Consider the following 22,441-nt stretch of genomic DNA (forward strand, 5'->3'; position numbering starts at 1 on the left):
TAGGGAAAGGAATTGGAGACTCAGTGTCCTCAATTCCTTTCTCTGTCCCAAAGACGAGATGTCAGGGGTCTGTTTAGACCTGTGATATTTCACCTAAGTCCCCCCAACAGCGTTGAAAAAAACAATGTAAAAAATAATTTAAAAAAATGTTTAAAAAATAACAAAGATGTTAAAAATTATTTTTTTTAAATGTAAAAAACTGTTTAAAAAAATGAAAGGTTCATTTACGTGGGTTCTATGGACCATACAGTGCGAATGATGAGCAATGTGTTGCCATCTGTTACTCTAAAGCAGGAGTCTCCAAACTATGGACCTACAGGTGTTGAGGAACTGCAAGTCCCATGAGGCCTTGCAAGACCCTGACAGCCACAGGCAAGACTCCCAGAGGCAGAAGCATGATGGGACTTGTAGTACTTCAACAGCTGGAGGTCCATAGTTTGGAGACCCTTGCTCTAAAGGATGCAGTGGCTGCATGAACTCAGCTGTAGGTCCTAATTTGATTAGTGTGCAGGTGTGGGTGAGTGGCCCTGAATGCGTATTGTTTGTTTGGGACCGTACACTTGCACCTGTGCAGGGCCTTGTGATTTCTAACAGCAGCCTTGCCCAGGAGATCAACACTTACAGGAATCAGAAAGCAGAACATTTCTCAGGAACAGAGCAGTGTTCAGTCGGCACAGATAGCAGATAAGGTATTTACAGACTTCTTTTACCTGTAAAGTATCCTTTTTAAGAGGGCCAGGGTTACTTTAAGATGAAAATACCTGAAGATGTCTACTGAGGATCACTTCTTTGTTCAGTGAAAATCATATGCCCAAATATTTATTCATTTTCGTTAAAGCATCACACACTGTGTTGAGGTCACTACGCAGGTCTTGGACAACATTTTCAATGCTCCTGGTGTCCTTAAGGATTTCCACACTCTGGGTATAAGGATTGAAGTAAACTGAGAAGGGACGGTTGATTGACTTGGCAAACTCTCTAAATAATTAAAAGACAGAAAAAAGCAAGTAAGAATAGTACCACTGGTTATGATCTATTTTTTTTTTTTTGGTTTCTGTCTTTTTTCTTAACAACTAAATGTACCTCATCTTTTCCTTGGCTTCATCAAAGCTTTCTGACACAAAGTACAAATCCTGAAAGGTAGTGATAAGACATTCTTGCAAGCAAGTTGTCTTTGGATCAAACGTTTTCACAGTAGCTTTGTCAGACAAGGCATGCTGTAAGAAAAAAAAAAACACAACACCTTTTTAAGAAGTGCTTAAAGATATAAAGGCAAACAATTCTTACAAGTTATTTGCTGTAGGTTTGGATACATTCTTATAAGTTGAACACACATTGTAAAAATTTAAATTTAAGCATTTAATTAATTAAAAAAAAATTAGCTGGAAGAAATATTTGGGTGTAGAATGCCCATAAATCCAGAAAAGTGTAAGAAAAAAATGAATTATTTCTAATTGTTATTAATAATGTTGTGCATGCATAAAATATTATGAAAGGTTGTGTACTATGCATGATTCTGAGCAGAACAGATAAACAGCATAACAAAGACAGGAGCTATCAGGGATATTAAACACATTTTTTCTACATGTAACAGATTATATATGAATCAGAGCTGAACAAAAGTGTGTCAAGCATTCCATTTAATCAATATTATACCTGTGTATTCAGAACTCTAACCCAAGCTCAAAGCAAATACTGTATTTAAATTACTATTTAATGGAACTCCAGGCAGATATAAAAGATGTAAGGGCTCATTTCCACTTGCAATTGGAGGGTGGTAAAAAACATACTGTTGAGCCATGCTTTTACTGTCTATCAGCAGCTCCTACTTAAAGAATATGTTAACCCAACATTTCATATTCTTGATACACTATATTACCAAAAGTATTCGGACGCCTGCCTTTACAAGCACATGAACTTTAATGGCATCTCAGTCTTAGTCCATAAGGTTCAATATTGAGTTGGCCCACTCTTTGCAGCTATAACAGCTTCAAATCTTCTGGGCTGGCTGTCCACAAGGTTTAGGAGTGTGTCTATGAGAATGTTTGACCATTCTTCCAGAAGTGCATTTGTAAGATCAGGCACTGATGTCGGATGCGTAGGCCTAGCTCGCTGTCTACACTCTAATTCATCCCAAAGGTGTTCTATCGGGTTGAGGTCAGGACTCTGTGCAGGCCAGTCAAGTTCCTCCACCCCATCTATGTCTTTATGGACCTTGCTTTGTGCACTGGCGTGCAGTCATGTAGGAACAGGAAGGGGCCATCCCCAAACTCTTCCCACAATGTTGGGAGCATGAAATTATCCAAAATGTCTTGGTATGCTGACACCTTAAGAGTTCCCTTCACTGGAACTAAGGGGCCAAGTCCAACCCCTGAAACACAACTCCACATCATAATCCCCCCTCCACCAAACTTTACACTTGGCACAATGCAGTCAGGAAAGTACTGTTTTATTGGAAACGGCCAGCTAAACTATTGACTCTGTAGACAGTTGGCGACTTCTGCGCACTGTGCACTTTAGCATGGCCTATGACTTTGTGGCTGAGTTGCTGTTATTCCCAGTTGCTTCCACTTTGTTATAATACCACTAACAGTTGACCGTGGAATATTTAGTAGCAAGGAAATTAAATGGATGGACTTTTGCACAGGTGGCAACCTATCACGGTACCACACTTCAATTTCCTGAGCGCCTGAGAGTGATCCATTCTTTCACAAATGTTTGTAGAAGCAGTCTGCATGCCTAGGTGCTTTATTTTATACACCTGTGGCCAATGAAGTGACTGGAATACCTGATTCCAATGATTTGGAGGGGTGTCCCAATACTTTTGGCAATATAGTGTATGTGTCTGCTGTACAATGTAATTGTATGAAAAAGTATCTTGTTCTCTTTGTATTGCTTCATTTGTTTGAAATCTCTGCTGTTCCTGCCAGTCCCTCTGCTTTCCTATTAAAAACTGACCGCACTAGGCAGGAGAGCACAGTGTGTTCAGTATTCTAACTGTGCTAAGAACTTAGCCTGCTCTCCTCCAATAATCAGAATTCTGCTGATATACCTGAACAGCCATTTGCTGGGAAGATCAATGTGCTGCTGCTACTTCTCCTACTCCTGCTCTCTAAGATCCTTATGTATTTGAGAACAGAGGGTATGTGACAGGGGCGGACTGACAACTCATGGGGTCCCTGGGCAATAGGGGATCATGGGGCCCCTGTGTCCTTGCCCAAACTCAAAAAAGCCTATGAAAAAGGTACCAGGGGCATCTCATGGGGCCTCCTACTGACCCCGGGCCCTCGGGCAGTGCCCGAGTTTCCAAATGGTCAGTCCGCCCCTGGTATGTGATCACTTATAAAAAAGGAGGAAATGTATTTTTAATATTTTTTATGTATTCACAAATGTTTTAACTTTCATTTCTATTTAAACTGAATGGGATGTTTCACAAGGTGAGGGTTTACATATACTTGAAAAGGCAGGGAAAAGAGATTTACAAGTGAATGTGACCACACTGCAACCGTGTGCATCATAGTGCATCCAAACAAGATCAGATAATCACTCACTGTGTGAACAGTAACAAATAGCTGCAGCCACTGGCATCTTGTCATTGCACTGTATGGGCCCGGCAGCCACAGGTATCCACACACAACTGTCAATCACAGCCACAGGATCAGTTGATACTTGCCGCTGGGATTCACAGCATGGCTAAATGCCATACAAATGCAGTCTAACAGAAGAGGGGAAAGTGACAGAGGGATCAGCTTGCCAGTGTGCTGCTTTTCCTTTCACTGTCTGCTCATAGGGTAAGAGGGGAGGAAACCTGTGTTACAGATTGGCATCAGAGACAAATTAGGTCTGCTGCACTGCCAGGTAGGGCTGTGTGGTTTAGCAGAGCTATGTATATCTCAAACCTGAATGGACTTAGAATGCATGAAAGTAAAAAACCTTCAGCCTTTACAAACACTTTAACTATGATTTGAAAAGCATAGTTAAAGTGGTTGTAAAGGCTACATCGAGAGAGAGATCGAGAGGGTGCACAGCAGATCGCTGGAGTGAGAGGGGGCTCAGGTGAGTATTGGGGGGGCAGCAAACATAAGGTTTTTTGAACTTCATGCACAGAAGACATGAAGCTAAAAAAACTTTGGGGTTTACAACCACTTTAACTATGATTTGAAAAAGAATCACATGGATTTTTATTTACAGTTGGCATAGATACTTGAATCAGTAATTATGTTGTCCTCCTGTGTACAACAACAGACTGGCAAATGTGGTTGGGAACACACTTGGACAGTCAGGGTTCTTTTGCTCTGTACAATGCTGTTAAGCTGGCCATAAACTTGTAGATGTCCAAGCAAAAATTTGTAAGAAATGTATACATTTTATTTACTTTTAGTGTTTGATTTTGGAATGAATAGGCTTTACTAAACAAAAACCACATTGACTCTTAACAATAAGTTTATTTGAGAAATATGTTCCATCCTGCTCCTTTGCATTTTCTTGTCAGTTGAAAACAAAAGCTGATTTGGCCGCATTAGCAATTTAGAAAATTGAGTGAACTTTCTTAAAATGAAACATTTTCAACAAAATTTTATAACTGCTTGGCCAGCTTTAATCTACCAGCGGGTGGTGGGGTAATGGGGGGGGGGCAGAGAAAATGAACTTGAGCAGCCATTTTTCTTATAGACACTTATCAGATAGGTGAGGACCTTAACCATGATTACAGGACAGAAAGTGTGTTGAACTGTATTCAGGTCATATACCAGGGATTCTATTATGGTTTCAGCTCCAGAAACGAGTTAAAATTAAAATTAGACAATCTGAATATTCAGTCTATAATAATTATAATTGAGCAGGTTTATTTATATTAGATTTTTCAAACCTATTAAAAGTTTATGGGTGAGCGAGCTTGGGTGTGCTTCATGTGTCATCTGTTGAACCCCAGGATCAGAAAATTGCAATTTTTTTTAAATTGCAAAAAATAGCTAAAAGCTAAAACCCCCAACTTGGAAATTGGCTACTGGCACAACAGTTTGATGGTACAGTTTGTAGGCTCTCTTTTTCACAGTACCACACCATAGAGCACACAAAAACACTTCAAAACCAAAACACCACATTCAGAAAACCACCTCCTATCCCCATATCCCCCCATTATTCCCAAAATATTTTAAAGTGAGCAAACTATGAGCACAAATTTAAAGAGGTCGATAGTGTGGGCTCTTACGATATCTGCTGTCAACAGAACTGTTGTGGTCTGCAGCCTTTGATTACAGTTCATCAGCAATGATAAATGTATCAATCATTTGGGTACCACATAGAAAACAATGTCTTATAGTCATCCCCCTGTACAGCATCTGAATGCCAACTTGATAAAGTCAGTGGTTTTACAGCTGCTCCCAAACCAGCTTCTTCATGGCCTACTAAGTAAATTTGCTGGTGGTTGGAAAGGATGCAGAGTGGGGCACATTGCTGATAAGATGGGTAAGGTGGTGACCATGCAGTCACCTGCACACATTTCTCATCACTGCCTGCATCCTTTGACTTGTTAAAATAAGGAACCCCCCAAGTACCTCAGAGCATATGCAATGTCCCAGACAAAATGCTGCCATGTTGGTATGAAGGAACAGGAGCTACACTGGATCAAAGGTTTTGCCAGTTCTTCAGGGGTAAGCCAAGAATTGGCTGACCTAATGCCACCTTTGTTCCTGGCAAGGTCATATGTGACAATGGCACCAAACTGCTCGCTGCCCTACAGCATGGAATGTTCACATATATATTTTCCCTAGCCCTTAACTTGGTGTTCCTGATCAAGTAGGCTTCCTTCTGTGGCAGGCCAGAGTGGTATCTAGATAGCGATACCCAGCAAGTGTTTTTCCTGACCAAAATGCAGTAGCAACACAAGCTGCTTGACATACACAAGATATGTGGTATCTAGACAGCAATACCCAGCAAGTATTTTTCCTGACCAAAATGCAGTAGCAACACAAGCTGCTTGACATACACTAGATATGCAATACAGCCACATGCTGAAATCGTAACATTGACCATGTTGCAGCAGCTGCACCAGCAGCAGTGGACATTTAATTTGTATCTGTGAAAGACAGGAAGAGGACAGGTTCTTGGGAGCTGAGGTTCTTTTCAAAATATCAGTGGCTCCTGATTCAGGATATGTGCAACATCTTTTCACTATTCAAAGAGATGATTGGAATGGTGAGACTCAACGAGGTGGGGATTAGTGACATTCTAGTGTTCTGTTGGAGCATACATTGTTTTGTGTAATTTTCCAGGCACTTGCAGCATATCAACTAGAAGAAAAGGAGAACTTCCTGCTGGTCCCTTCATAATTGTGAGGCAAAGATAGCAGAAAGCAGAGGAGGGATAAAAGAAGGATAGTTGGTGTGCTGGCAGTATAAAGGGGGAGAAGAGTTATTGTGCTGGTGGTGAGGAGGGTGGGTTTTGCAGTTCTGGTAGTGAGGATGAGGGTTGTAGTGGTGGTGAAAGGGGCAGTGCTGGCAGTGAGGAGGGAGAGAAAATTAGGGGTGGTTTCAAGGGGGACATTTTACCCCTCACTGTTCAAAAAATGGCTTTGATTCCACAGTTGTACACTATACACTTTTGTGCAACAGTGGTGTACTCCAAAGTACCCCCTATTTGCCCATATATAGGATGTCACATGATACATGGTCATATTTTCCAAACTCAAACTGCTATCTACAACCTATATCAGAGTGCTTCCCCCTTCATCTATCTGCTTTACTTTGAATTTGGAGGTTCTGCCCACACAGCCGTGTTATCCATTCACAGGATCTGTGAATGTAAATATTGCAAGTCCCATCTGCTACCACAGTGGGACGCATAGATATCAATGGAGTACATGTGCAGTGACATCACCACAATTGTAGTGCACCGTTTACTTCTTCCAGACCCATAACTGTAGGTCCATACCTTCATATGACAGTAGGGTAAGGGTCTACAGGACATACATGGGGTGAGTTGGCACAAAATTAGATGTCCATTATTAGGTCCATATTTTCATTGTAACAATTAATTGTAACAATTAAAATATTAACAGTCTGCACTCAGTGGCACCTTCTTTCATTCCTTTTTTTACATGTGACAGAAGGGTATGCAGGAGCAGGGGCGGACTAACCATTTGGAAACTCGGGCACTGCCCGAGGGCCCGGGGTCAGTAGGGGGCCCCATGAGATGCCCCTGGTACTTTTTTCATAGGCTTTTTTTGAGTTTGGGCAAGGACACAGGGCCCCATGATCCCCTATTGCCCGGGGGCCCCATGAGTTGTCAGTCCGCCCCTGTGCAGAAGCCTTTGCATTGAACCCTCTATGCTCAGGACGTTGTTGCAATGCTATGCAAACTAAAATTCAAAAACCTTTTTTAATAATGTATGAGCATTTATTACATTTATGCAAAAGGTGAGCTATGCTTTTAAATCTGGTGTCCAACTTTGCTGCTCCGGAGGCATAACTGCAAAAGGAAAAACCAAAGGGCATAGGCTGGCTGCCCTCACACAAGGTGTAGCACACCACTGCATACTTGTGTGCAACAGTTGTGAGTTCCAAAGCACACACTTTAATTTTTATTTGGTCTTACCTGCAGAATCCTTTTCTTGGATTACATTACAAGACACAGGATAATTCATTCTGGAACCAATGGGCTATGCTGGTATCTACAGGAGATTGAACACTGGCAAATAAAGCTGTGGCGACAGTCCAATATAACCCCTCCCACTACCAGGATGCCTCAGTTTTGTTAGCAAGCATAAGTAGGAGGGGATCATACGAACAGAGGGGAGGGACATGTGTCCTGTAATGTACACAAATAAAAGGATTGTATAGGTAATATAAAAATCCTGCTTTCTTAATCATACTGTACATTACAGGACAGAGGATGACGTATTCTGGAACCAACAGAACATCCAAAAGCAGTAGGTAGTGAGCAAGCAAAAGACTAACAGGCCCCAAATCAAAAACCAACAGGTTAACTATGGTGGCTCAACAGAACACAAAAAGCTACCTGAAGAGCATATTGACCAAAACTAGCATCAGTTGAGGCCTGAACGTCCACCTGGTAAAACTTAATAAAATGGAAACACACAACCGAGTGGAAGACTTGCACATCTGAAAAGCAGATGCCTGATGCTGGAAAGCATGAGAAACACTAACTGGTCTGGTAGAGTGTGCTTTGAGAGGAAAAGGGGAATTTTTCACTTGAGATCATAAGTATGCATGGTGAGTTGTTGAATCTATCTAGTGATAGTGGAACAAGAAGCAGGCTGTCCCCTACACGGAGGACAAACAGAGAGTCTGACTTAAGGACTTAAGGAACAGTGCTGTAACACAAAGGTAAACTCAAACAGCTACTAATACAAACAGATAATAGAGGAAAATATTTTTAGGATGTGTAAGAGCAGAGTAGAGAAGTAAAGAAATGAAGAAACCACCTCAGGAAAAAAGGGGCTCTGGGTCTCAAAACCACCTTCTTTATTTATTTTTGTGTGGCACAAGAAATGGTAAATAGGTTAGGGCTGACAACTTGGAAACTTACCTCTCCCGATATCTGCCCATAGCTTGATCCTGGGGGTAGGTGAGGAAAGAGCTTGAGAGGGGAAAAGCATAGATCAAGTAGAACTGATCCCATGGAGTCATCAAAGCATCAAATGCAAAGGCAAGAGGATTATTGGATCTGGAGACCATCCTGTTTAAGTTTCTGGTGAACCTGGATGGAAGGAGGTCTATGTCTGGTGTCTCTCACCTGCAACAGAGGTCCTGAAAACACCTCAGGGCAGAGACCAATCTCCAGATTCCATTCCCATGAAATCCACCTGCCAATTTTCCACACCTGCAAAAATACACAGCAATCAGGGCTGGAATGTGAATTTGAGCCGAAGCCAGAAGCAGACCCACTTCTCTTTGAGCTGAAAGACTCTTGGTTCCTCCTTGATGGTAGTGGTATGCCACTGTCATTTTCCTATTAAATCCTGGTCAGATGGCTTTGCAGATAAAAGGTCCAGCATTGCAGGGAAAACCCTGTTTTCTGGATTATTAATTGGAAGATGAGATTCCTCCCATGACCAAGTCCTCTAAGAAGATACCAAGAACTTTTCCTCAACCCAATAGGCTGACATCCATTGTGAGCACCTTTCAAACCAATGAAATGAAGGATTTTCCTGATTCCAGCACCTAACATGTGGCCCACCATGCCAGGGCAAGCCTGATCCTGCTGGACAGGAGTATGGCACAATCAAGAGACTGCACCCTCTTGTCTCAGGCTGCCAGAATGTTGAATAGTAATTGTCTAAAATATTTTGAAGACAAAAATTGCACGATTAAGGAAAAAGATTTTTTATTTGACCTCGACTGCATCCATGGGCTTTTCTGACAATGGGGAGGGTATTGATAGCACAATTAAGAAGGTGGACACTGACATTTCAAAAGGAGTTGGAAGCCTGACTTAAGGATCCCAATGAGTTTTAAAGTATAATTGCTTTCTTTTTGAAGTCATCGAATAAAAAGTATGTATCCAATATTGATTTGAAAAATAAAGATCACAATAAATAGCCAATAATTTTGTACAAAAAGGAAAAAAGAAGGACTGCAGTATCACAAGTAAAATTTATAGCCACAGTTAAAGACAGTCACAAGATAAAAATGGTGTAAACGCCTATCAGATGTACTGTGAAGACAAGCCAGGGTATACCGCCATCAACCACAAACTGCAGGGGTCTGCCTGACCGTGGGTATTTTATTACAATATTGGACAAACAAATCCAAAATAGTCCAGTATTGTAATAAGTGCAACTTGAGGTTCTCCTTTACCCATGTCCATGACCATCATATGTTAGCTTTTCTGGATTTAGAATTACGCCATAACGGCACAAAAATATACACTAGCAATTATGTAAAACCCACAGCAGGCAATTCCTTTCTTCATTTTAGTAGTTGCCACCACCCGAGATGGGTCAGAAACATTCCAAAAAGTCAATTGTCTAGGTTGCGGAACAATTGCACCAGTAAGGAAGAATATTTGGTACATGAGGTCAATCTCACAGAAAAATTCCTGGAAAAAGGATATCCAGCTTGTTTAGACCAGGAAGCATTTATACAATAATCAGCAAAAACATTCCAAACAACATACTACCACCAATAAAAGATAACCAATTCGATTTACGACCCAATATCATGCACAATATAAGAAAATGGAGGGAGTGTTCAAAAATATTGGTCCATCTTGCTAGAAGACCCTTTCCTACAGTCTTTTCTACCACCCCATTGTAAAGTATCTTACCATAAGGCCCGCAATATTGAGAGCTGGATTGCACCCAGCAAACTCAAAACACACCAGAAAACCTGGGGTCCTTCATTCACATTCCTTAGTGTAAAAGGCATGTACAAGTGTAAGAAATAATTGTGCCTCATGTGCCCATTTGTTAGACAAGGTCAAAAGGATTTTCAAAAGAAAAAATATATACCATTAAAGAATTTCAGGAAATACTCATCAGAATATGTGGTATATTGCCTCACTTGCCCTTCCGGTCTGTTTTATGTAAGCAGGACCCTCAGAACCTTAAGAAAGCATTTTGGGGAACAGAACATAGTGTCCCCAAACACTTCCTCGAACAGCATCAAAATACCACCTCAGGTTTGTTCGTTTGGGTCATAGAATCCATTCCTAAGGCTCTCCCTGTAGCAGAATGTGATCTGTCTCTATCAACTCTGTGCTTCCTCCACCACACACTGATAAAAGACTGCTGCAAACCATCTTTTTTATAGGGAGGGGGCTGGAATATAGAAAAATCTCCATCCTGATTGGTTCTTTTAAGCCACATTTCAGAGACCAGGAAGTGTATTATTTGTAACTGGTTACCATAGTGATGAATGGCCCCATTAGTTCCCCATTTTGCGGTACTGTGAATTCTGATATAGGTTTAATTTACTTTGTTTAAACTTGATGATTGGGGATCACAGGTCACCTAAATTTGCACAGTCGCTACTTTTAATGGACAATCTCATACACTGTGCCAGATCCTGAGAGCGTATAGCTGTATTAAGTAATCAAACCTTGTAGGTGTTTACATTTTTATTAAACTGTTCTTAAACCCTGGACCCTGAATTCACTATATCTGGTCTCCCGCAGTACATAGAACATGGTAAAAGTTTGTAGGAGGAGTTTTCATTCTGCTCTAGGAGGATGCAAAACCCCTGACCTCTGTCTGGACAGTGCTGATTAGCCCTGTGCTGATCACATGTACTCTCCCAAGAAAAAAAAAATCTGTCTATACAATACACACTAAACTGAGCATGTGAAGAATGGCTACAGTTCAGTCTGTCTTATCAGGAGATAAAACATGGGCATTTGAACAAGAGGAGGAGCAGAGAAGACAGGATCAAACTTCCTTTTTTACACAATGCAGAGGATTAACCCCTTTGGTTCCACAGTGAGTATAACAAGCATGCTTTACTGCATATACAAACTGATTTTACTGTTGTGGGTTTAACTACTGAGGACTGTTTTTGGCCATCAGAAGCTAGAAGACAGTGTGTTCTAATGTCAGGCAGATGTTAGGGCATAAACTATCATTCTTAAAATTAGTCCAGCCCCTTTATTTAGCTTTACCTAATAACTCTAATAGGAATTCTTGCATAAGATAGATCATGACTAGTCCTGTCTAAAAGTGTTGTCCACTTTCAACAAAAGTCAGCAGCAAGGACAGAGTTTAAACTGACAGCCCTTAGCTCAGGCAGGAGATAGATCAGCCTTACAGCCTGATACTAATCTGATTTATTCTTACCTGAAAAGGATACAAGTGAATAACAATATACACACATATCCCTGAAAGGCCTTACTGAGGGTGATCATCCACTAAATGGATTTTTCTTTCACAAAAATAGTAAAAATGGCATGACCATCTGAGTACACCTCACATCAGTTAAAGTGTTACTAAACCCAGGACCTTGCATTCACTTTATTTGGTCTCCCACAGTACACGGAACATGGAAATGCAATTATTTTAGTAAATATAAACTGCTAAATACCTTTTCTCATCAGCAGTTAGAGCAGTCTTGTGGCTTCAGCAGAGCACTGGTTAAAGCTTGTAGGAGGAGTTTTAGTTCTGCTCTAGGAAGATGTGAAACCTCTGACTCTGTCTGGACAGTGCTGATTGGCCCTGTGCTGATCACATGCACCCTCCCAAGAAAAAAAAAACCTCTCTAGCAATACACACCAAACTCAGCATGTTCAACAATAGCAGGGGCAGAGAGGAAAGGATCAAACAGCCTTTTTACACAATGCAGAAGATTAACCCCTCAGGTTCCACAGTGAGTATGACAAGAATGCTTTACTGCATATACAGAATGATTTTATTGTTGTGGGTTTAGTTACACTTTAAGTAGTCAGTTTTTCTATTCGAAACAGACTAGTTTCAGTGAGCAAAAAGATGTGCTTGATTACACAGTCGAGCTATAAGAAAAGCTAGATTCAACCTGTAAAATGTTATATGACAATGAACATAGACTGAAAAAGTAGGCATGGCTACTGGTATTAGCCTGATGTAGTGACATTGCTTAATGGAGTACACTGGGCTGAGCTTGACAGAGAAAAATCAATATGTTGTGCATCACCCTGCTGAGTGAACCAACTTTTTAGTTGATATCAGAACAGAGAAGTTTAAATTGGTTAAGCTAAGGAGGGAGGAACGTGCAAGTACAAATATACAGAGTGGCATAAAAAATCTCTGAAAAAAGTGAAGGGAGATACTACATTATTCAAGTCATAATATTAATTAAATCACTCGAACTACGACAATATACTGTATATAAAATTATTGGACATACAAAAAATACAAAAGTAGCCTGTATCTCTGTGATTGCTGCAGCAATTGTCATGTGTTCCCACACCTACAAACCTCAAATTAAAATAAACTCTGTGCAATCAAACAAAATGTGTGTGTGTAGTCTCTCATTCAAGCATATTCTCAATTACGTGAAAAACACAAAACATAACGTAAAATACATTCTCAATTAAGTAAAATAAACATATACACAATATCACATTATCTATTTTAAGCAATTACAGTGTAACATCCAAAGTATGCATCCAATCTTGTGAAATAAAAACTACAATCCACTTTTCCTTCTATTATCAAAATTAGATCCAAATCAGTGTGCACAGTGATTATTATGCAGATCACCAAACAGTGCTTCCTCCACCTTCCAACCAAGCCGCTTACCTCAGATTTAACCCACTAAAAAGTTAGGTCAAATTGCACCTTGCCCTTTAAAAGGGATTCATATGGCTTTTAACTGTAGACCTCTCCACTTACAAACATCTTTTCTGCATGGTTGTCTCAAAAGAATAAATAAAAAAGCCTTACTGAGTAGTATATCATCTCACCAGACTTATTTTATTAAAACAAAGGGGTAACATTCACTCACAAAAAAACGGCACCTCATCTAGTGCACATAGAATCAGTTGCCTCTTTAAATGAACATTTCCCTCTTAAGATAAAGCCTTGGCTTTAGATACCTATCCAAAATGGCCGACTTCCAGTTCCCCTTAGCGTGATGACGTCATCCGGCCACGCCCTTGATGTGTTTCGTCATCCAATGATAACTGCTTCAGAAGAGTGGACTTCATACTGTAATTGCTTAAATGAGATAATATGATATTGTGTGTAGAATATGTTTTCTGTTATGTTTTGTGTTTTTCACTTACTTGAGAAAATGCTGGAATGAGAGACTACACACACAGATTTTGTTTGATTGCACAGAGTTTATTATATGCAAGTGTAAATAACTGTAACCAGTGTACTTTATTAAGAGGTAACAGGCCCCATCCAGGTGCTCTTAATACAAACATTATATGCAGTAGAATATAATAGTATAGTAGCCTGGACATCCTCAGTTCACAGGAAGTGGGCTGAATGATGGTAGGCATTATCAAACCTGATAAACAAGCATCCCTGGATTGGTGACTTGGTGGGTCTCCAGGGGACAACACTAGAGATCAGGTAAGTATAGCAGCCATAGCTGCTGTCCTATTTTAAGACTGCACTGAAGGCTAGTTTTATGCAATTTTTGCCTAAGCTGGACACGTGCATTAAGTCCATTATTAACACTTAACACCAGGCAAACAGTTAAAAAAATGTGGATGGCGCCACTAGATAGAAGAAACCACAAAAGAACAAAAATTAAAAAGAATATAACCAAAAAGGGGAAGAGCAGCTATCTAATCCTTGAAACCAAGGTACTAGTGAGATAATAAATCAATTAGAACAGCGCTCCTAACTAATAATATACCTATTAGTGCAACCAAAAAAATTAAGATCAATATTAGTGCAAACAAAGGAAAACCAGCAAACAAATAAGTACATTGGTGCAACTAGAAAAATTCTTAAATCATGTATAAGAAATAAATCAGTGTCCAAAAAATGGCCATTATTTATTTATTTATTTATCGAGTTTATATAGCGCCAAAGGGTTTGCTCAGCGCTGTACAATAGAGGGGGGACAATACATGAAACAGAACAGTAACATCAAACAGCACACGAGGGGTTAGAGGGCCCTACTCTTTCGAGCGTACAATCTAGGAGGGAGGGGGTAGAGGCACAGGAGGAAACGGCTGTGGGGGATGGAGTGGTAGGAGGAGGGAAGGGCAGCGGCTGTTAGGTGAGGTGAAGTGTCATATATATATATATATATATATATATATATATATATACACACACATACACACTGTATATGTATATATATATATGTATATATATATATATATACACATACATACACTTTTCACTATATATATTTTATGGACTTTTTTGGACACTGATTTATTTATGAATATTGATTTATTTACATAATCATTTAGTCACTTTTTTATGCATGATTTAGGAATTTTTCTAGTTGTACCAATGTACTTATTTATTTATTGATTTTCCTTTGATTGCACTAATATTGGTGTTCTCTTTTTTGGTTGCACTAAAAAGTATATTATTAGTGAGGAGCGCTGTTCTAATTGATTAATTATCCCAAACAGTTAAATGAACAGTTAAATTATATTATGAATCAACTGTCTTACAAAAATTTTACTTATATTTAGCTAGCCTTGTAATCCTGGCACCCTTACCAGAAGACACAGCCAGGTCATTTTTTCAAGTGAGCATTACTGCTTGGTCAAAGCCCAGCTCCAGTCTGTGACTGGTAAATGGAGGAATATTATCACAATGATGAGTGCCAGCACTTTGCTCATTCAACTCTTCCCTTATATCTAGCTGCTAACTGTACATATACATAAATCATACTATGTATTTTTAAAGAACACATGGTTATTTTAAATGGCAGTTTTTTACATCTGCAGGCATTCAGGTTTGATGAAAACCCTAAACACGGATGAGCCATGGTCCGTTTTGACACAAATCATGTTTTTACATGGCTCACACTTTCAGAAACAACAGACAAGCCATAAAACAACATGAATCATCTATAATTTATGCAGCTGTCTTTTGTCAGCTGATCACCTATGCAGATGGTGTCATCTCCACTTGTGTCATATATGGAGTATCAAACAATCCCTCTCCACGGGATACTACATTAAAGACTAAAAGCAGAATAATGTAAGTTTCTACATACTGTCTACGCATCTAAATTACTAGGAACTCTGGAACTGCAAGACTAAAACTAAAATTCCTAATTAAATCAAACGTTTACATATTGCTATATTAGTACAGAACCATTTTACAATCAAAGCCTAACTTGGAAATTTAACTTTACATTTTATGGTCAACAAATGCATTTAAAGATTGTTGACTGTGCTGGAAATAGTAGTCAGTCTGATTATTTAATTCCATTTAATAGAATACCTGTAGCTAAACCTCTGTCACTAAAAAGTGATATGTGCCATATTGTTCCTCGGATAATGGGCTGTGTTGCCTTGTAAAAAGGTGATTATTTTTTATGAACTATAGATCTTTACTATAACTAGGTGCTTGAAAGATACTGTCTACTTTGTAATGATTGACTACTAAAGGCTAGAATTTATGATTTTATTTCCTGAGGGTAATGCACCAGGCATACAATGTTTTTACCTCTCAGGTTAAGAATGATTTTAGATAACTCTTGCACAAGGTTTTTCAGCCAGTACTTCAATTTACACTATGCCCGTAAGACAGTACCTGCAACATAACAAAAGATTTCAACATAATGGAGTATTTATTGTCTGCCTTCAGAGAAAATCTTAAATTGTCATAAACAGCTCTTGTCACTTGAAATAGCACTAGTTTAACATTATTTTATATTTGGAAGTCTTTCAGCTGCAAACAACATCATTTATTTTCTTTTATCCTTTTCTTTTTGTTCGTTCTCTCTTTTTTCTTTATTTTATCATTTATCTTTCTTTCTCATTTTCCTTGTGTTGCCTTTGTGGAATACCTTTAGAATACACTTTGGATTTTCATTTAATAAATAAGCTGCAGTACTTTTTCAGTCAAAGCTCCGCTGCAAATGAAGGCAAATTGGTACTGAATGCTTTACAGCAAGAACACTGTCACTGATGATATATGATGGTAAAGTTTAAATACATATTAAAAAATATATATAGTGGGACATCTGTGAACACAGAATAAAGATAGAATAAAACATTACCTTTAACATGTCATTTAAAATGTGTCATTGCCTTCATGTGAGGTGCTTAACTTGACGGCTCCAGCTACCCCAGCTTGGTGAGTCCTTTACGAAGACTGTTTACCATGACATGAATAAACCATGACATGGTTTGTTAATGTGCCCAGAGTAGCTTACAGCCGCACCTGGAAGCCTGTATAGGAATTCATTGAGAGTCTGACAGGTACAGCGGCTGTATGGATCTTTACACATATTCAAGTGTGTGCTTCAGTGCAGGGACAAATCTGTCTGCATTCAGAGCTATAGAACAGCTAACCATCTCCTTCACTACATAGGGAGAATATGCTCTGTAGTCCACATGGAGAGTTAGGAACAGGGGCGGACTGACCATTTGGAAACTTGGGCACTGCCCGAGGGCCCGGGGTCAGTAGGGGGCCCCATGAGATGCCCCTGGTACCTTTGTCATAGGCTTTTTTGAGTTTGGGCAAGGACACAGGGGCCCCACAATCCCCTATTGCCCGGGGGCCCCATGAGTTGTCAGTCCGCCCCTGGTTAGGAACAATGTATCCAATATCAGTCAGTAGATATAGAGAGCATAGAAAGTTTTAAGCTTACCACATTTCTGGCAGGATCAGAGCTACAGCCAGTAGCCCATTTCTATACTTTACTGGCTGTAGTTCACCTTTGACAATGAAGTCTACCATGATAATGTCTGGGTATGCTCTGCCTGTATCAACTTACTTTGAGTTCCCCAATGGAAGATAGCAGTCCTGCACCATATACACGTAACTGTCCATCTTGTTTGCAAAGACCAAACTCAATAGTAAAAAAGTAGCACTAGAAAGCAAACAAAATAACATTGCATTAGAAAATTAGGCAATTATGAGATAAGCAGTATTATAACAGTTTTCAGTTAGAAATGCATGATATTTTTGTTAATAAACTCGTGATTAGAGAGAGCATGGATTAGTTGGGCATAGAGCGTAGCTTTACACTACAACCCCCTTTGGCTAGTCTTTGAAAATGTCCCAGTTTTGCTTTTGTAGTGAGCATCCAATGGCACAAATAGTCAGCAGGCATCTCGCTGTTTATTACTGATAATGTGCCTATCATTCTGCAAACCTGGGTTTCTACCATTTCCAAGCATAACATTCTCACTCTGATCACTCTAATCACTGACATTATTGTTGCCATGGCACAATTGAAAAATGGGTTAAAAATGTCATGTTATGTTCCTGCTCATCCCACTGCTGTCACAGGATACAGTAATGTTGAAAGATCCTCTGAACCCGTCCACATTTTCATGCATGGCTTACCACCCACACTTGTCCAAAGCTGTGACTTTGAGATTCTTTCTCATTCTACTCCATGAGATATATAGATGCATGCTGTCTTCAGTATTTATACATAAAAAAGATGAGTTTATTAATTTCGTACTTGACCATAGTTACAGACCTAATGATCTTTTCATACAGAACCAGGACACAAGAGGCCTCCTTGATGAGCTGCCACTAACTGGGAAGGATGAAGAACCCCATCCTGGTTTGCTAATGGACCCCATTATGTTCTCATTAACCAGTCTACTTTGCTAGTGAGCCACTGTAAAAGACACATGCTTGAGGAGCCTTTTTTTGCTGGATCTCACATTTTCCTATTTTTGGTACAAGTGTGACTTATCAAAAGATATCCATTGACAGAATAGACTATATTGGAAAAAAGTGCTTACTATGCCTTCTCCTGCAGCCTAATGCATGGACCCTGATGCCCCAATGGTGATCACCGGCCAGTGGGGAAGAGGCGGAGCGGTGAGTAAGTGCGCTTGGTGCACTGTGTGGGAAGATAGGACACGAAACGGGAGTTACTTTAGAGAAGGGCGGAGTGCTGACAGCTGTGTTTTGCAAAGCTAGCTAACCATATGAGGGCAGTGGAGGGGCAGGGGGGGATGTGCAAAGGTGAGCTGCAGTCTAGGTGTTGCAGAGGTAAACTGAGTCAGGTGAGTTGCAGACAGGGTGCATAGGTGAGCTGCTGCTGAGGCGCTGAAGAGCTGAGCTGATTTGCAACCCACTTTTGTACCCCCCAGCCACAGCTCAGCTCTGCACCCCCTGGCCACAGCTCACCTCTGCATCCCACGTCTGCAACTCACCCCTGCACCCTGTCTGTGGCTCAACACTGCACCCTGTCTGAAACTCACCTGTCAAGTCAACCCTGCAACACCTGACTGCAGCTCACAACTGTCATTAGCCGACCCTCTTCATAATAACCCTCATCCACAACTGCCTGCAGCTCACCTCTGCACCCCCTGTCCCCACCTGGACATTTAAAAAATAAGACCTACCCCGAAATTAAGACCTAGTGTGTGATTTTTGAGCCAAAAAAAATAAGTCAGTGTATTATTTTTGGGGAAACACAGGTATCGCTCGTTCTGGCCGGAAGGGCATGGCTACAAGGTCACATGCACACTGCATCACTTCCACTGGTATGGAAGGTGTCAACACTATGTATTGCCAAACGAACAATTTTTTTAGATTGGTTAATGTGGGCCATTATTTCGACCAACGAACGCCTCTTGATCGGTAGATTTTCTAATTGTGTATTCCCACCTTAAGTCATGTAGTCATACTTGAAAATATTCTGAGAATACTATTTTAGATGGAAGAATGTAAAAGAGTGGCCACTGCTGTTATTTATCACTGATGTCAGTCTGGCTACAGTTGAAGCTACAGTTCGTGCCACCCTGAATTTTTGCATGGTGGAGCCATTGGCATTATCTCTGCCACATCCACTACCACCGCACCTATTTTCCAATGGCATAAGCTGCAGCACCCATTGTTTAAATTATACCCTTCAATTTACTGCAAAAAAAATATTTAAAAAATGGAAAACCGTACAGTGTAAAAAGCATGGGGTATTTATCTGGTCTCTTTACAAGACTTGACAGATAAAGCAATTACAAGTGTAAAATGGCAAGAATAGTTTCTTATAAAACACCACCACATATGTAAGTTCAACAGGCCTACCAGCCTAGCATGCACAGCAAGTAATAATTAAACAATACACAATATTATTTTTTATTTTTTAGAAAATGTACTGTAGGCTGCACTGCAAATAGCAATTATCAAATTCACCGTTTTTTCAGGTTATTACAGGAGTAATCTTAGGGATGTGCCATATTTTCAGCCCGAGAGCATGCAATGCATAGATGGCTTTAAAAGCAAAATAATGACAGTTAGATAACCTCCTTCAAGGCTCAGCACACTCCATACATTTCTTAATGGCCGTTGAATCAAATTACTTATATAGCAGAGACTAAACCACCAGGAACTTGGCCATCTAAGATTTTAGTTGGCTGACAAGAGAATGACTGTCCATGTATTCCTGTTTTCTACCCAGATACTCCAAAATGGAAGACAGCAAACTTTGACCACAGCTTAGTTTTTGCTAACCCACATTAGTTTGTCACATCTTCTACCCCTAACCCCAATAGCCAGAAATTACCTCTAGGCAGGAAGCGGACTGATCATTTGGGAACTTGGGCACTGCCCGAGGGCCCAGGGGTCAGTAGGGGGGCCCATGAGATGCCCCTGGTACCTTTCATATGCTTTTTTGGGTGAGGTTTGAGTGTGGGCGAGGACAAAGCCCTATTGCCCGGGGGCCCCATGAGTTGTCAGTCCATCCCTGCCCCTAGATATAGCATAGCAAATGCAAGAGACAAAAACTCATCACCAGAAGAAATAAAGCCTAACATATTCATGGCAAAGAGACAGTGTCTGTGATAAGAGGACTTCTGACCTACTGCTACTATTCCCTGATCCCTCCTTCCTTCCTGGTACTAAAATCCCCAGTTCCAGCTGGTGTTGAATACTAGAAGGATCCTTGAAGTTACACCTTCAGTCATATGACAGTGCTTGGGCCTAGCAATTGGCTTTTATATTTAAGCCCTGTCACATGGGAGGATAGCTATGCTCCTCCATACTAAAGAGTGGCAGAAAAGTGTTACCAATGTATCATTTGGTCAAGCGGGAGGGGGACATTTTCACAGAAACTGACACTTTGCCCTGAAAGGTGTCTGTTTAACCAGTTGCCGACCAGCCACAGTACATATACTGCGGCAGGGCGGTACCACTGCACAAAATCACATATATAAACGTGATTTCCATATCGGGTAGGGGGGCACGCGCGAGGCACGTGACCACCCTACCTGCGCCGCTGATCGTGGTCGCGGATGTCAATCACCGGGTCCTGGCTGGTCATTACCCACCGGGTCCCGGCGATTGCTTGCAATCACTGACACAGAGCACAGCTGCATTGTTTTCAATGCAGCTCTGCTCCCTGTCAGTTCCCAACACACTGTTCCTGAGATCGGAGTTTAGCTCTCAGGATCAGTGTGTTTCTGTGAAGTACACACCCCCCGCCCCCTAGTAAAACACTCCCCTCACACAGTTAACCCTTTGATTGCCTAAAAAATGTAACCCCTTCCTCCCCAGTGCCATTAGTACAGTGTCAGTGTTTTTGTTTTTTTTGCACTGATCACTGTATTGGTGTCACTGGGGATGTCAGTGACCCCAAGTTAGTTCCCCCCCAGTGTCAGAATGTCCGCCACAGTCCTGCAGTCCCACCATAAGTCGTTGATCGCCTCCATAAATCATTGATCGCCACTATAAGTCACTGATTGCCGCCATTATTAATATAAAAAAAAAATTCCAGTATATATACCGCCATTTGTAAACGCTATAATTTTCATGTAAACCAATTCATTTACACGTATTGGTATTTTTTTTAGCAAAGACATGTCACAGAATACATTTTGGCTGAAGTTTATGACAAAATTTGATTTTTAAATTTTTTTGCTGGACATGTTTTATAGCAAAAAGTCCAAAATATTTTTTTTCTCAAAATTGTTAGGTTTTTTTATAGAGTGAAAAATAAAAAAACCGCACAGGTGATCAAATACCACTGGAAGAAAGCTCAATTTGTGGGTGAAAAAAGATGTAAATTTAATTTTGGTGCAGCGTTGCATGACTGCGCAATTGTCATTTAAATGTAACAGCACCATAACACAAACCGCTTATGTAACCGCTTTCTGACCGCCCTATAGCAGAAATACTGCTACAGGGTGGCACAGGTGCGCAAAATCACATATATACGTCCCTCCCAGATGGCGTCAGATTGCCCGTCAGCACACAAGTCATCACATTTAACCCCTTGATTGCCAGGAAGACGCTCATACACAATAAACCTCCATTGCTAGTATAGTGTCTGAACAGATCAATATCTTTGATCAGATCAGCACTATACCAGCGTTCACATTAGTATAGTGTCCCCAAAAACGCAGCGTTAGCGGGATCAGCCCCAGCACCTGTGTTTAGCCCCTACGCTTAACCCCCCCTTCTCCCCCAGCAAGTGCAGTGTCAGTAGGTCACTGTCACTTGATACATTGCACACAAAACCGCAATGTTGGCAGAATCAGGCCTGATCTCTGTTAGCACTTGTCGGTAAATTTTGATGACTCTCATATGCAGCAGAGTGAAAGTACTAGTGCCAAGCTACCTTTTCGTTAACTGGCGAGCACCAGCAGTCTAGTACATCCACAGTCTTTCACATACCTCTTAGATTGTAAGCTTCCAGGATCAGGCCCTCCTAACCCTCTTGTATTGAACTGTATTGTTGCTGTAATGTCTCCCATTATATTGTAAAGCGCTGAGTAAACTGTTGACATTATATAAATCCTATATAATAATAATAATACCAGCACTGCAGTATGACTTGGCTACGTGGCGAGTCCCATAAGTGTAGTACAAGTTGGTGCGGTGGCGAGCACAACTATT

The 22,441-nt window shown here is 40.5% G+C and overlaps 1 protein-coding gene across 1 annotated transcript in view; it reads right to left on the reverse strand.

Annotated features, from left to right (window-relative positions):
- Nucleotides 1-456: 456 nt before the first annotated feature.
- The window catches only part of TPH2 (tryptophan hydroxylase 2), a 288,043-nt gene continuing 266,058 nt past the window's right edge, over nucleotides 457-22,441 (reverse strand). Inside the window, exons 9-11 of the mRNA XM_089674199.1 lie at nucleotides 17,358-17,453; nucleotides 1,084-1,217; nucleotides 457-978 (exon numbers count right to left, since the gene is read on the reverse strand). Coding sequence (XP_089530325.1) covers nucleotides 804-978; nucleotides 1,084-1,217; nucleotides 17,358-17,453 — 405 coding nt within the window. The 3' untranslated portion in view covers nucleotides 457-803. The remainder of the gene's footprint in view (nucleotides 979-1,083; nucleotides 1,218-17,357; nucleotides 17,454-22,441) is intronic.

The sequence above is a fragment of the Staurois parvus genome, unplaced genomic scaffold (genome assembly GCF_062004578.1).
Source record: "Staurois parvus isolate SC_StPar_1 unplaced genomic scaffold, SC_StPar_1.0 ptg000147l, whole genome shotgun sequence".
In the NCBI taxonomy this organism is placed as follows: Eukaryota; Metazoa; Chordata; class Amphibia; order Anura; family Ranidae; genus Staurois; species Staurois parvus.